Source organism: Castor canadensis, chromosome 11 (assembly GCF_047511655.1).
Source record: "Castor canadensis chromosome 11, mCasCan1.hap1v2, whole genome shotgun sequence".
In the NCBI taxonomy this organism is placed as follows: Eukaryota; Metazoa; Chordata; class Mammalia; order Rodentia; family Castoridae; genus Castor; species Castor canadensis.
Genome location: NC_133396.1, coordinates 84,226,198 through 84,242,373, shown reverse-complemented (window position 1 = coordinate 84,242,373; position 16,176 = coordinate 84,226,198). Strand labels below are relative to the sequence as shown.

Sequence of the window (16,176 nt, the reverse complement as noted above, 5' to 3'; positions counted from 1 at the left end):
CTTTATTCCTTGGGTCACCAAAGGCTCAAAAGCAGCTGTATGATTTAGATTTCCTTTTAGAAAGATCTTTCTAGATGTAGTTTTCTTTTTTGGTAGAATTGGGGTTTGAACTCAGGACCTCACACATGCTAGTTAGGTGCTATACCACTTGAGCCAAGTCCTGTTTGCTTTAGTTATTTTTCAGATAGGATCTCACATTTTTGCCCAGGCTGCTGGGATCACAGGCACACACTACTATGCCACTACCAGCTTTCTGGTTGAGACAGGGCCTCACTGACTTTTTTGTCCATGCTGGCCTTGAACCACAATCCTCCAGATGTTTACCTCCTGAGTAGCTGGGAGTAGAGGAGTGAGTCACCCCACCTGGTCCTAGATGTACTTTTCTACAAGGATATCTGCACAGGGGTGAGGTGAGAAGACTGGAGGCAGAGAGACCAGGAAAGAGACTGTCTTAGTTAATTTGTGCTACTTTACCAGAATACCATAGACTGGGGATTGGTGGCATTGGGGAGGAGGGTGGCATAAACAACATGAACTCATTTCTCACAGTTCAGAAGTCTGGAAAGCACAAAATCAAGGTGCCAGCAGGTATCAGGTGTCTGGCATGGGCCCACTTCCTTTTTTACTGATAACCATCTCATTGGGTCTTTGCAGGGCAGAGAGCAGAGATCATCTTTTTCCTGTTTTTTAAAGGGCACTGAGCCTGTTCATGGGAGCTCTTCACTTGTGATCTAACTACCTCCCAATTTACCATCACTCTAGGGATTTAAGCTTCAACATATGAATTTGGGGGTTGGGGCACAACATTCAGCGAGTACCATTAAATCTGATTAGTCAGGGTTCTCCAGAGAAACACAAACAACAGAATCAATCTCTCACACTCCTCCCAACCCCCGGGGCCTTCAGCTTACTAGGCAGGTGCTCTATCACTTGGGCCATGCCTCCCAGTTTGGCACATAAATATATATATATATATATATACACATATACATACATACACATATATATGTATATGCATATATACATATATTATATATATATAATCTTGATCTTTTAACTAAGATCAACTGTAGGAAATTTATTGTAAGATATTGGCTCATGCAATCATGGAGGCTAAGAAGTTCCACAATCTGTTATCTGCAAGCCGGAGACTCAGGAAAGTCAGTGGTGTAGTTCAAAGACCTGAGAACTGGACAGCCAATGGCCTTCAAATCTGAAATCCTAAGAACAAGAAGTACCAAGGGCAGAAGCAACAGGACAGAGAGCAAATTCAACCTTCCTTTACCCTTTTGTTCTATTCATAACCTGAGCAGGATGGATGAAAGCCACCCACATTGGGCTATCTGCTTTCCTCAGTCCATCAATTCAAATGCTGATCTCTTCTGCAAACACTTTCATAGTACCACACAGAAACAGTACTCAACCAGATCTGGGCATCCTGTGGCCCAATCAAGTTGACTTGTAAAATTAATCATTGCCATAATCCAGGTGAAAGATACTGGCATGTGAACACTGCATGGGGGAGGACCTGGGGAGTAGCTGGATACAAGGAGGGTGTCTTTCACACTGGCTTAAACTATTTTTCTTTTCCTCCCTTTTTCTTGTGCCAGGTTGGTATTATCATTTCTGCCAGGGCTTTGCTAACATCCCTAAAAATCCTTGTACACACCCTTCATAGATCCCCTATACTCCCTTGCCTTAGGGACTTCCATGCCTACGTGTTATGCTACCCATTTCTCCCACAGGGTCCCCAAACACTAGACATGGCAGTGAGGTATTGACTCATTTTCCCCTGGGCTTATAGTCCCACTGTGTCAAGCACCTTGTCTTCTGTTTTGGGCCACCTCTGTGTTCCACATACATCTACCTTCTAGGATAGGGTCACAAACCATAAGCGAGAGGGCCAGATTTCAAGCCATAGGTGTGTTTTATTTGGCCTTCTCAGTATTTAAATACATACATACATACATACATACATACATACATACATAGTCATGCACCACACAAGACATTTTGATCAATGACAGGCTACACAGACAATAGTGATTCCATAGATTACAGCGATGCTGAAAAATTCCTATTGCCATCTTAGTTTGTGTAAGTACACGCTATGATGTGTGTATGGTGATGAAATTATGTAATAATGCATGATGATGACCCATCACAGCTTGTGTGTGTGTGTGTGTGTGCACGTGTGTGTGAGATAAATCCAAGTGCCTTTGAGAAGAGTTTAGTTTTCTGATTTGTCACATTTCCTGACACTTGTGGTTGTCTTACCCTTTGTCTGTTTTGCTCATTTCCCTTTGTGCCTTGTCCTCAGGCTTCCACATATTTAGGCCCCACTGGAGAGAGGGATGTAGGGGCCTGTCCACCACAAGGTGTCATTTTAACTGCACAGGGCCCTGGCTGCCCAGTCACATCTTGCTTATCCTCATTCACAGCAGGATGCATTTCTCTGGAGAGAAATGACTGTTTCATTTTGTTTGTTTGTTTGTTTTTTGTTAGAAGGTTTTCCAAGAAACCAATCCATTTCTCTCCAAAAATAAAAAAACAACTGCCCATATATTAGATTGAAACATATACAACTGCCAATGCTCAACTCATCTTTGCCCTATAATGATGGCAAATTCACATGATTCAACCTATTATTTGGTTGCAAACTGGACTAAACTGGGAGCTTTTTTATATCCCTTTGCTAGGACCCCACCCCACGACAATGAACTTCAAATCTTTGAGGCTAGGAGCATGTATAAATGGTGCTTCAATAACCCCATGCAGCCAGCTGACAAACTGCAGCTCCAGCATGTCCCAGGGGTGGCTTCTGCTGGACTCCTTACCACATTACCCATGCATGGTGGATGCTTCCTGCCTTTGAGGAAGTTTGCGAAATCCAGAATTTCCACATTGCAATTATTCCATACAGTAGTTAATGCAATTATTGCATGTATTAAATTGAATTAATAAAAATTAAAGTGCTTCCATCACACACACACACACACACACACACACTCACACTACCCATGTGGGTGTGGTACCATCCTCAGTGTATCACAAATCACTGCCTTGTGAGAATTAGCCATCTGGAATCTGTAGAATGATCTCTGCTCAACCCATTGAAGAGCCAACAGAGAGAGCCACAACAAACAGGACAAATGTTCAAAGACATGGCCTTGGACACTTACCGAGGAGTACTCCGGGACGAAGTGTACACTTGGGGGCGGCTCATTAACTTACTGCTGTCCACACAGCAGTTAAGTGAGGCACAACTTTGGCAGTCATATATTCCTCTGCATTCTCACTGGCTCTAGGAGTGTGACTTTTCCCTCAGTGAATTTTTCTTTTGCTTTTAATATGCAAAAAGAAGTGGTAGGCACCGAGCTAAACCCACACCATGCAGAGGTGAGCAAGGCCTGGTCCCCAGCCCCAAGAAGCTTGCTGGCTCAGTGGAGCCCCCATAAGCACTGTCTCAGGACTCCTGTGATGCTCCTTTCACCACTCATAAACTGTACTGTGGTTCTAGGGTTCTTTGTCCAAATAGATAACTATTAGAACTAAATAGAGAAATCTATATTCAGAATTTAAAATAGTCCATATTACTTTTTATGGTGATGAAAACGTTCTAAAGGAAGATTATGATAATAAGTTGCATGACTTTGTAAATATAGCAAAAGGCCTTGAATTATACACTTTAAACCAATGTAAGTTATGCCTCAATAAAGCAGTTCTCTAAAAAATATTACTAGAGTGGAAAGATAAATGAAAGATTTTGATCACTTTCAGAACCCATGGCCTGAATGTCTCAGCAGGGAAGCTGGGCTGCTCCTGAGATGTAAGTGGTTCCCTCCAATGGCACTGACAGAAGTGTTGTGTGAAGGGTTAAGTGACAGTCCATTGCCATAAGCAAGGGAGAGCTGAGAGCAGCTCTGCAGAGCTGGTGGCAAAATGAAAGAAAGGTGTGTGCTCCACGGGAAAAGAAATGCAGAAGCCTCTGTCCATAGAGTTCCACGCAGAGAACAAACTGCCCAAAGGCAGCTGAGACAAAGAATGTGTTCCTGGCAGGAAATGAAGGGACATGTGATATCTGTGCGTCCTCATGCACTGACCTTCCCTGTCACCCTCTTCCTGGGTTTCTGTAATAGTGTGATCGTTCCTAGGATTCCCCTTAACTTTTCAATGTAGAATTCGAATTCACTTAATTAATTTCAGGGGCTCCATCACTGTGGGTATATTAAGTGGTCTGGAGTCACTGTGTGTGTGCTGCCTTCATGTGTGTGGGCACCTCAAGATAGTGCTTTCTTAGTCCTTGGGACTACTGGGATGCTGTTGAGTCCTGGGCTTTGACACATAGGCAGAGACTTGGAAATCTGAAACACTTTTTAGCAAATGCTTACAATAATGAAGGGAGCAGATGAGAGGCCTCTGGTGCTCGGTTCTCTGCCTCTGGTGCTCGGTTCTCTGCCTCTGCAGGACCTTCTGGATTCCAACTTCTCTTTCCAGTGTGGCATGTCTACTGTGCCTATGAATGGTATTGGACTCTCAGAAGACACAGATGTCAACACAATGCTGTCCTTAGCATCAAAGGCTATATAATCTGTGGGGAAGGCATCAGACAGATATCCACAGGCTTCCGCACAAACCATACCAACAGAGAGGTATGGCTTTCAGAAGTTGAGGAAAGTATGGACTGCTGGAAAGACCATGATAGTTCGTGAACACGTGGTACTGAGAGATGTTTAGATTTACTTTGACTGGGGGTGAGGTAAGGGTTATGCAGGAAGAATCAGTGTGACCACTTTCATGGGGCAGGGAAAGGTGAGCAAGCGAGCCCTAAAGAGTGACAGATGAGGAGTTCACACAAAACAGGCCTGCAGAGACACACTGATACTGTAAATTCCAGCAGCAGAGATCCTAGTGTATCCTTTAGGCCTAGACAAGTCTCTGGTGGGGTTCCACACTAGAGCTAATAACCAAGATCACTCTCCTGAGGACATCCACTGACGTTGGCTGGAGAGGGACAGCTGAGTTCCTGCTCTGGTTTCAACTCAATGTGCTATAACACATCAGTGTGGAGAAGGCACTCCATGCAATAAATCCACAGTCTTTGTCTTTAAGAGCCTTGCAGTTTAAAAACAGTGGAGAGAAAAGCAAAAAAGAGGAGATCAGACAAAGACACCTAGAACCACAGAACCTCATATGATTGGCAAAAGGAGCACCATGAGAGTCTTGACAAAGACCCCGCCTAGTGGGGTCTATAAAGCTTCTTGGGCTAGAGACCAGGCTTTCTGCATCTCTGTATGGCTTGGGTTTAGCCCAGTGTCTGGTACTTGGTTCACATTCATTAGATGAATGAATCCACAAATGAATGAATGAATAAACACATGAACACTTCTGCCATGTGTTATGTGCCAGGATGTTGATTACAAGTTCACATAGTACTGCCTAATTGTGGTTCATATTGTTCCACTCCTCTCCATTCTGATTTTGCTCACCTCAATCCTCTATCCCTGACAACAGCAGCCCACACTATCTCCCTGGACTCTAATTCTTTCAGTGATGACAGAGTCTGTGCTGCATAATTTAAAGATCCTCTATTCCTCTCAGCTGCTTCCTGTGTGCTAGTCATGCAAACTTCCTTCTTAAATGATTGCATCCATCACAACACTGAGAATATGTTGACTGTTGATGCTATTACAGGAGTAGGGAGCAGAAGCTGACATCATGGTGCGTCAGGCACGGTGCTGGTGTTGTGCACATGGTCACAAAGAGCCTAGGTGATGTAGTTTGGTGAAGGGAAAACTGGAAGACAGAACAATTTTGCTGTCTGAAAGTCTTTGACACAGAGACCCCAAATCCATGGTTCTCCATCTCTGAGGACAAAAGAGGAAGTTGTCTGTCCTACAGCATGTAGGTTGGATGGATGTGAAATTAAGCACTAAACTGGGTTGCCTCCAGAGGCCATGCGCCCTTCCTCTTGGAAAATCCTTAAATACAGAGGGGATCATCTGTCCAGGAAGCTGAGCCTGAAGGATAAGCTGACTTTTTCCTGAGCAGTGACAGTGAAGAGTTCACCCTCAATGTCCTCATCAGAGCTACAGGGAAGAAAGGACACTTTGGGTGCAAAATGTCTTAGAGGAACTTTTATGATCTCCTGATAGAAAGAACAAGGTCCAGGGAGATTAGCTGATTACAGGCAGACAGATGTTCCTATGTAGAGAAATAAGGTAGGTTCTCATTACCATCTAGCTCATTTCCCCAAGAATTACATATCCCCTGATCAGACAACAACCCTCCAACCTTTTCAACTATATCCAGTACAAGGTTAACATGGTGCCTTCTGCATTAGACTCTACTCATTGCAGTGACCAATGTTTCCTACAATGATTAATGGTGCTTTCTTAACTAGGTTGTCTGGAGTGGGTGTAAAGGCCAATTCTCTAGGATATCCTGATAGAAAGTGTTCCATACACACATGAATAACAACTAATTTCGCACAATAATTTGCAAGTATCCCCCCCCCACAAATTCCTAATTTAAATCTCCCAAAAACCTTGTGAAATAGATAGTATGATTTACTCCCATGTTTTCAGATAAGGAACCTAGGCACAGAGACATTAAGTGACACACTTAATATCATGCAGTCAGTAAGGGAGAGTTCACTTTGCTACTTAAATAAACTACATGACCTAGAAAAAAGTGAGCCCAGTCCCCTGCCCCCAAAGAAGTACCAGTCCCTGCCCTCCACACAATTCTTATTCCAGGGAGCAATGTGCATTATAATATGTCACGATCTGGCACACTCAATGCAAACTTAGTAAATAGTGAATGAACGCACACAGTGGGTGCTCTCTTGAAGTTAGTGGAAAGCAAACAACTCAAAGGCGGGAAAATCATTCAAATCTTTTATAAGGTGCAAGACATTGGAGACTAAGACGCGACTGATTTGCCCACATAGGACTGACTTATAGTCCATTACAAGAAACAAACATAAAACAACTAATATTAAACGAATCGATTTTGTTAAGTGCTACTGAGCGTGTATCAGAAAAGGAGCGCTACTTCATCCGAAGGGAGCAATTTGCATTCAGGGTTAGGAAGGTTGGCCTTTTTAGGCTACTGAAGGATGCATTTACATAGGCAGAAACTCCAAGCAAAAGTAAAGACAAATTAAAAGAGCAAAAGGAGGAGGAGGGGAATTGCTTCTCACAAATAGAACTTCACGTAGTGGACGGCAGTGTTGCCTTCGGAAAGAAAAAGTTAGGTAAGAGGCCAGTTTATGTAAGACCAGCAAGAGGAACAGACTAGCAAACACTCAGTTAAGCCCGGCTGGCGAGGAAATGAAGGAGTTAAGGTGGGCGGTCCTGAGCTGGTCCGGTAGGCCCCGCCCATCGGAGGGCGGGGCGGGGGCGGGGACTCTCCAAGTGCCCTCTGCGATTGGCCGCGGGGAAGGCGTTACGCTAGGACCGTACCAACAGCCGGGGGCCGAGAAGGCGGGGGGGTGGGTGTGGAACGACCGGCTCAGCGCGGGGAGAGGTGGCCAGGGAATGGCCGGGCCGGAGGCGGGCGGGAGCCGCAGCGGCGGCAGCTGGGGGCGGTGAGAACGGCTTGGGGCTGCCCCTCCCCGGAGGAGGCGGGGGCGGCCGCGCCGCACCGCACCGTGCGGGCGGCCATGGAGCTAGCCTAGGGCCCGACAGGTGAGCTGCGTGGAAGCAGGGGAGGGTGCGAGACCCCCTCCCGGGCGCGGCGGGCCGGCGGGAAAGTGCGGGCGGGGCGCCGTGCGTGGCGGGGCCCGCCTGGGGGCGGGGCGCCTCCTGAGGGGCCGGGCGCCGGTATCCGTAGCGGTCGCGGGCGGGTCCCGGGCTGGGGACCGCGGCTGCCTGGGGACTGGCCCGGGCCGCGCGTCTGTGCGGGCGGTTGCCGGCTGAAGGGACGTGGCCTTGGCCCGCCTTAGCCGTGGGCCCTTACCTGGGGCCGAAGTCCCGGTGACCAGCGAGCGCTGTCCCCAGAGGCGACTGGCCCGGGTGTACCGCCCTCGGGTCCTGCCCAGAGCCCGTGGTGGCGGCCCGGGGAGGGGCGCGAGCTGGCGGAGTCTCCTCCTCCATCCCCCCGGGCCCTCCTCGTGGCCGAGCAGCGCGAGTGACCTGTAGGCCCGAGGCCGGAGGAGGGGACACGGTGCCCGCCGTCCCCTCAGGTCTGCGCCCGCGCCGCACCGGGCACAACTTAAGGAATGACACGATAGTCCAGAGTGGGTTGCGCTGGAGATTGCATTTCCGGGTGTGACGGCCCGGCGATTAAGAGCGGACCCAGATGTTGTGATGAATGTAACAGTTGTCAAGCTGTGTCCTTGATGGTGGGGTCTGATAAGAGATTAATCGGGCTTCTGTAGGTGCCAGGCTCCGGCTACGAAGAGAAAAAGAAGGATGTTGGAGGGAAATTGGAGGGGACGGGGCATTCATGGTCTTTTATGGAATTTGTCCTTTTAAAGGCCATATCATCATTGGGATGGGTAAGGAATTTATAATTTGGGAAAAAGAGAGATGCTTAATATTGCCTCTGGAGTCTAGGGCCAGGTATTTGTGCCATCCGCTTCCAGCCAGTTTTCCTCTGGAGGTTTGTTTCTCACCTGGGAAGTTAGTAGGGCTGTGGGATCTTTTAGCTATTAAAACCTAGGACTTTATAATATAATCTGTAATCAAGTAAAGTTAAGATTGTCGTTTTTTAACCATCCCTGACATCCTTGCGTTGTAAATTCATGCATCAGTTTCACTGGGGTCTTATCTATCTGTATGTCTTATCTATCTATCTTTATTTTAATCAGGCTAGTGATTTCAGTGTGCTTCAAGATTACCAGCATTTTCTGGAGTTTATGCAGGATCCTTGAGCTAAACCAAGAGCTCTTTCATACATATTATCATCCAGAAATATCCTTGAGAAACAGGTTTTAAAGATACTAAATTACTTGTGTAGACTCAGAATCAACCTAAGGTAGATTTAAAATTAAATTATTGTGTTGAATTAATAACTTCTCTGAAGTTTGTGAAGATGTTGGACTTTGGTCCCCAGAACCATACAGTGGAGTCAGGCAACAGGATATCCTTCCACGTTTGAAATTGCTTATCAAAGGAGAATAAAAGGGCATATGCAAGTAATTCAGACTCTCAGCCTCACTCACAATAAAGTACAGCAATGAAAATGGAGGTAAAGGGTGATCAAGAAATCTGGGAGCTCATAACTTTCCTACTAAAAAGGTGGGGTCGATTTGTTTTGTTTCTTTACAACTACTAAGAAAATAGCTACATTTTGGTGAAAGAATGAAGACTTAAAAACATATGTCCTGCTTTTCTTTCTAGGTATTTTGGATTAGGGAACAAACATGACAGTTTTTATCTTTATTTTTCATAATCCTTTATATCATAGAATTATTTTATGCTAAGCTGATAACTCCTGGCTTTTAGTCAATTCTCTTGGTTTCCATTTCTAGATTCCAACTCTTTCACACAGCCTTAAAGCTTCTGCTTTTTATCACTTCTGAATTTTCAATTCCTAAACAAAATTTTATTTGTTTCCTTTACTTCCAGGGTAGATGTCATTTTCCTATACTTCGTGTGACAGTAATTTCAAAAGTATAAACAGAAGCCAGCTACTTCAGCTCTTAAATTAATAACTATTTAAAATAGCTAACCACAGTGGCTGTCTCTTGGTGGTTGCTGCAATCTCATAATAAAAGCAGGAGGCTGCTGTTTATATTCTGATTGTTGCAAACAATAAAAAGGAGAGTCTTCTAAACTCTGGTATCAGGTCATCTGGGATTGAGTGCAGGGGTTTTGTGGGTTGGGGTAAGGAGCACAGTGACATTGAGGTCCTACAATTTGTTCTAGTACTTAGGGTCTGATAATGTAGCTGTGTAGGAAGTATTTGTTGGTGGGATTTATGAATGAAAAATAGTATGAGGCAAGCAAAAGTATTCTAGTGCAAATACTAGATTGTTTGGTTCCTCTTTTTATTAAAAAAAAAAACTGTTTCAGATCCCTATTGAAAATGTGCTACTGAGATGGGTGTCTGTAAAAGGTGCTGTTTGCTGGAGCTGCCTTTAGATTCAGTCCTGTGATTGTGTGCTGGTGTAGCCAGCACAACAGGACCAGGCTATGGGCAGGTGCAGCTGCACAAACTTCCTTATGTCACTTATTCTGGCTAGGCTAACTGGACAATTGGGTTGATAGTCAACACTTTTGTATTAATAGAAGAACTTAGAGCTTTTGGTAATGACCATTTCAGCAGCATTGACACTGTCCTCTCCTCCCTTATATTGGGGTTGAGAGAAGGGGGTTATTCCCTGGTTTTTCCAACAGCTCCTCCTTCTACAACACTCTCTCTTTCTTTCTTTAGCTGCTTCTGTATGAGTGTGCAGAGCAAAAGTCCTTACTTTGCTACTGAAACCAACTTACACCTAGAAGAGAATATCATGCAAAGAACTTACTTCTGATTTGGTCTTTCTTGCCAAAAACAAAAGGAGAAAGGCCTATCTCTGGATCTGAAAAATCTTGGGAGTGCATCTGTCGTCCTGTATGAGGTACGAAGTGGAGACTGATGCAAGAAAGAGACATAGGGCTTTGGTGTGTGTTTGAGATCTGTACTTTGTGGCAAGATAATGAGCCCTTTAGAGAGGGTGCTAATTTGGGTACATTATAAAAGGAGGTCAAGGAATATGAAATTATGAATGTGAATAGGAAAGAACCAAGTACAGGATGAAGCAGTAAAGGCTATTATCCCATGCTCTCAAGTGTTGACTGTCTGTGTGTGTGTATAGCAGTGCCTTGTTTACCTAATGTTGGGACGTAAGGTATGTGCAAAAATTTCTATTTTAGCTATACTTTTAAAAACATGTTTTATTGATATTAGCTATACTTTTCGTGGAAAAAAGTCTTACAATGTATTGTATGCCTTGTTTCTTTTTTAACAATATAGTTTTTAACCTTTTTTATTGGAGTATGATTACTAGTAGTGATTCAGCTAGACTTTAAGGTGATTGAGAAGTATAGATTGTTTGCTTCCTCTGTTTTTTGAATGAATTGGATCTGCTTTTTTTAGTTATCCTGTCTCTTCTTTCAGGGGTGGGGAAGCTGTATAGTTTCTGGCCTTCTGTGGAGTAAAACCCCAGATCACTCTGTTTCCTGAAATTGAGTGGAAAGCAGCTAAATAGGCTTAGTTAGATTCTGTGGACTCGTCTCTGAATATTAATATATGAACCTTGTAACCACTGTTTTGGTTCCCCAAAAGCCTTTTTGGTTCATTTCTTGTTTCTTACCCTTAGCTTAGGTAACAAACTTACACACTGTCTAGGTGCATTTATGTCTGTACAGTTCTTCCTGTAGAAAAAAGAAAATAATGTGGAAGTACTATTGTTGGTTATTTCGGAAACCATTGTCAGTAATACCTGAAGATCTGGTCTCAGCCCTGTCTTGTATCATTCTTGGTCAATGTCTTCTTGGACTTTCTTCTTTGTTTCTCTTAACATTTCCAGACTCTCCAGTCCTTACTCTCAATGCTAGTCAATATCAGGAACCAGGTTAACAGCAATAGCCTAGAAAGATGAACACAAGGTATGCAGCAGGCAGCAGCCTCAGCGATTTTAAGTAGAATGTATAAAGTTGGTAGTAGATATTTCTGTATTTTTGTATGGCTCTGTATTTCTGGACTCATTATAGGACTTACTTCTCCATGTCTATGAAAAAGGCTGTCTTTAAACCAAAATATTGCCAGTTCAGAAGAAATGCTTATAAATATAAGTCTCTCTCCCTTGCTCTTCACTTCTGTTATTTAGCAAATAGGTATAGAGTACCTCTCTCATGCCCTGCACTGTGTTAGGTTATTGGAAATATAAAGAACAAGTAAAACCATCTGTCCTCAAGGAACTCAATATAGTAGAAGAGACAAATAGGACAAAAAGTGTGTGTGTGGGGTGGGTTGTGTGTATTCATATTATAACAAAGTGATCATGCCTGGAGCCACCCAGTCATCATTTCAGCACAGACCTGTTTGAGGTTCTCTTATTTCTAAATATGATTTCTTGTGGACTGTCAGCTTGGTATACCCAGAACATACAAGTGAGGTGCTAGATGGGTCTGGTAATAAACCTGTGGTGAGGAAAGAGGATTGTTTGAGCCCAAGAGTTCATGGCCAACCTGGGCAAATACGATGAGAACCCTGTCTTTAAAGAAGAGTTCTTTTGAGGCATTATCATTATATAAAGTATGTATATCTTTCCAAGAACTGTAGCGAGTTGAACATTTAAGACAGAAAACATGAAAAACCAGAGGAAAATATTATTTGAAATTCCACATTCCCCCACTATGCAGGAATTGCATTCTGCAATGTGGCTTCAAATGGTGGATATGTGCTGACAAATTTAAAGGTCCTCTGTTCCTCTCAGCTGCTTCCTGTGTGCTAGTCATGCAGACTTCCTTCTTAAATGATTGCATCCATCACAACACTGAGAATATGTTGACTGTTGATGCTATTACAGGAGTAGGGGGCAGAAGCTGACATCATGGTGTGTCAGGCACGGTGCTGGTGTTGTACACATGGTCACAAAGAGCCTAGGTGATGTAGTTTGGTGAAGGGAAAACTGGAAGACAGAACAATTTTGCTGTCTGAAAGTCTTTGACACAGAGGCCCCAAATCCATGGCTCTCCATCTCTGAGGACAAAAGAAGAAGTTGTCTGCCCTACCTCATGTCTCCTTCCTGTCTGCCCAGAGGGGTGCAGTTTTTCTGTACCATGTGCTCCCTGCGATGATATTGTGCTTCATCTCGGACCCTCCCAAAAGTATGGGAGCTGGTTGAACATGAACTGAAACCTCTGAAACCATGTGCCAAAATAAATCTTTCCTCCTTTAAGTTGATTTGCTTAGGTATTTTGTCACAGCAACAAAAAGTGGCTAACATCCAGTTGAGAGTCTGTTTCTTCTTGTGTTACTTTTAAGAGACTTTCTAATTATGTATCTTCCTAAACATCTACAATAATGACAGAAAATAAATAGAAATGGCATATAACTTTCATAATGAACATATTGCTTCATAGAAGGCATTGAAAATCATTTACAAATATGACCTAACAATTTATCAATCTAATCTTTATTTATGCTAAATGGTTAATTTAATGTTTCCTCCCTCCCTGAGAGAACTATTTTTTCACATAATTTATTTTCTTATATTTTCTCCCCTGATATATTTAACAATCCCAAAAGAGTTCATAGGAGGCAGAAGAATGAAGAATGTTGTACAGCTACCCCAAAATATAATTGCTTAAGACAGTGGTTTGTTTTTTCTTATAATTATGTGGTCGCCTGGTCTCAGCTATTTGGTTCCTGCTTACATGGTGTAGTTTGGGGTCATGTGTGTTGCACTGTTCAGCTGAGTGTGTTACACTGTTCACCTGGGACTGGAATACCTTTGTCACTTCAGTTAGGATGGCCAGCATAGCCAGAGGCTGTAGTCGGTCACTCATTTAGTAGTCTAGCCCAGCCTTTACATGGTGGCTAGATCCCAAAAGAGTAAAAGTGGAAGCTGCCAGGTCTCTTAAGGTATAGGCCAGAGCTGGCATGTTGGTGCTTCCACAGCATTCTGCTGGTCAAAGCAAGTTACAAAGCCAACCCAAAATCAGGGAAGGAAAACAGACCCTTTGATGGGAGGATTTATTAATGGCTATCTTTGGAGATAGTCAACAAGAAAATCTTAAATTCAGATCTTACCTCCCCTTACACTTACCAAACTTTCACAGTTTTGCTGAAACCAGCAGTTACCAAAGACATTGGTAAAAGGGTCCTTATAATGCATAAATATGATTACATACTAGTTATTTAATAAATTCCATCCCTTGGCCACAGATCTTCAATTTTTCTAGTCCTGTGTGTGAAATGTTTGTAACTGAACATTTATTTACCTCATGGTACTTTATAATAGCAGGAACGTTATATTCCATTTATATGGTAAGAACCCAGTTTGACCATTGAGTTGCAAACACAAAAAGATGAAGCATTTATTTACTTTTACTGAGCCTTTCACTTTTCATTATTGTGAATAAAGATTGAGATTTCTTCTCTGTAACCTCAGAAGTAGTAGAATGAAGTTATCAACTTAAACCAGAGGGAGGTTCTAAGGAACTCCCTACTAATGAGACTTGGAGCCGCACTAGTGACATATAATGACCCACAGTAGAGTTGTATGTATTGGGGCTATGTGTTCTCATGTTCCTTAGCAGCCACATATGCGAATTTTTATCACACAATTTGTTGACCTCTGCATCAGCAGTTTTTCTGTATATATTCCTTGAGAATCAGTCAGATTCTTGAACAGAGGACTTTACACTAAGATGTCACTTTTTTCTGTGGAATCTATGTATCTCTTCTGCAGAAAGTGCTTTACAGTCATAACTTTGTCCTTATAAAACATTTATCACACACGTAGGATGGTGATGGTGGTGTGTGTGAAGAATGAAAGTAAATAAGCTTGTGTAGCAAGCTCCATTAGCTGATGGAGCTGAGAGTAAAACTAGGGTTCAGTAGGAAAATTTCTTAAAAAGGTCTGCTTTCTAGAACTCCAGACTGGGAGTTTATGCCAGTTTTTAGTGTGAAAACTAAAAACTATTTACAAATGTACCATTGTACTGTTATTTTTATAGTTAACATTTTTTTGAGTTATTACCTTGAATCTACTTTTTCTTTGAGGTTGGCTCTATTCCATATAACAGAAACATTAAAATAAATGACCATAATATAACTGGACAGTGTTTCACTGTGTGAAACATTTATGGAGGAGGTGAAGGCATGAAATATACCAAGCACACTCCTCTGGGAATGCTAGGGAGGTCTGAATAGTTTAGAACATACCTGGTGATCTTGCTTTTATTTCCTTAGTATCTGAAATGAGGAAATCTTAAAAATCTGGTTTGCAAAAAAAAAAAAAAATCTGGTTTGCAGAATATATAGTATGCTGCTGTCTCAAACAAGAGATGGTAATAGGTAATATAGCCTGCAAACACTCTCTTGGGTAGTCTCTTTCAAACATAAGGGAGCAAGGAGGATCATTCTAAGGAGTCAAGATACTGAAAGGGGAATTAAGAACTGTATGCAAGGTGTTATTCAAGGCAGAATGTAGTTAAATGCTGGTTGAAAGGAGGGAAAAGTTACCATTGAGTGTGAGGAGGGATCATCAACAACTTTGGACATGGGTCTTGAGAGAAGGATTAGGCTTTAAACGGAAGAAGATAGGAAGAAAGAGAAAGAGGAATTTGGCAAGGGCAAAGGAAAGGACCAGCACATGTGCAGTTGGTACATATGGTTGAACCCAGAAGAGGAACAATGAGTGATACCTGGCTTGAAGCTGTTTAGAGTAGTGTCCTAATAACTTGGTAAGGATATTTTAGAATCCCAAGTGGTGGAGGGATTAAAAAATGATTTTGATTGTATTAACTAGGCTGGAGTTTAGAGCCTGAAGGCCCAGAACTCTCTTCTTTCCGGGTCCAGACGGAGGTGCTGAGCACTACAATAAGTTAGTTGGTGGCTGTGGAAATGAAGGCAGTGGTAAAGAACAATGCCAAATTGCAATCTGTTCTACCTGGGTGTGGTGACTCATTCACAAACATGAAGACTCACTCAGCCTTTTTTGTAACCTGCCCTCATTCTGAATCTTCAAAGGTAAATAGCGATAATGTGTAACAATTGAATTTTTCAATTCCCCTTAATATGCATTTCTATCCTAGCTGAGTGGATGAATTATTTGAATTGATGAGTGTGTCCTTCTGAGGTCTTTTCAAAAAGTAATGAAATTTCAAAACTTGCAGGTTGCAAAATTGGACCATTTTGTCTTACATTAATTTGGGGCTGCTAAAACTTTATGCATTGGTGGGGTTTTTGTTGTCATTTTTTTTGGTGGGACTGGTGTTTGAATTTAGGGCTTCATACTTGCAAAGAAGGCACTCTATTACTTACACCACACCTCCAGTCAATTTTGCTCTGGTTATTTTGGAGATACTTGCCCAAGCTGGCTGCCCTCCCGAACTCAGCCTCCCAATAGCTAGGATTACAGGTTTAAGTCACTAGTGCCTGGCTGATGTTTTTTGTTTTGTTTTGTTTTAGGACAAAAGTAAAAACCAACAAACAAAACAGGGCTGGGAAGTGTAG

General features: G+C 42.8%; 2 protein-coding genes across 5 annotated transcripts in view; one reads left to right on the top strand and one right to left on the bottom strand.

Annotated features, from left to right (window-relative positions):
- LOC141413640 (uncharacterized) overlaps positions 1-12,804 on the bottom strand; it is a 92,903-nt gene extending 80,099 nt beyond the window's left edge. Inside the window, exons 1-3 of the mRNA XM_074044782.1 lie at positions 12,773-12,804; positions 8,301-8,397; positions 7,963-8,216 (exon numbers count right to left, since the gene is read on the bottom strand). Of these exons, the coding sequence (XP_073900883.1) occupies positions 7,963-8,216; positions 8,301-8,397; positions 12,773-12,804 (383 nt within the window). The remainder of the gene's footprint in view (positions 1-7,962; positions 8,217-8,300; positions 8,398-12,772) is intronic.
- Positions 7,528-16,176, top strand: part of Fam20b (FAM20B glycosaminoglycan xylosylkinase) — a 41,869-nt gene continuing 33,220 nt past the window's right edge. For 2 of the 4 annotated variants that reach the window (XR_012438807.1, XM_020174753.2), the window contains exon 1: positions 7,528-7,691. The gene's annotated coding sequence lies outside the window, so the exon portion shown is untranslated. Of the gene's footprint in view, positions 7,692-8,049; positions 8,189-10,281; positions 10,568-16,176 lie in introns of those variants that run through there. The other 2 variants (XM_074047352.1, XM_074047351.1) reach the window with 2 other exon arrangements.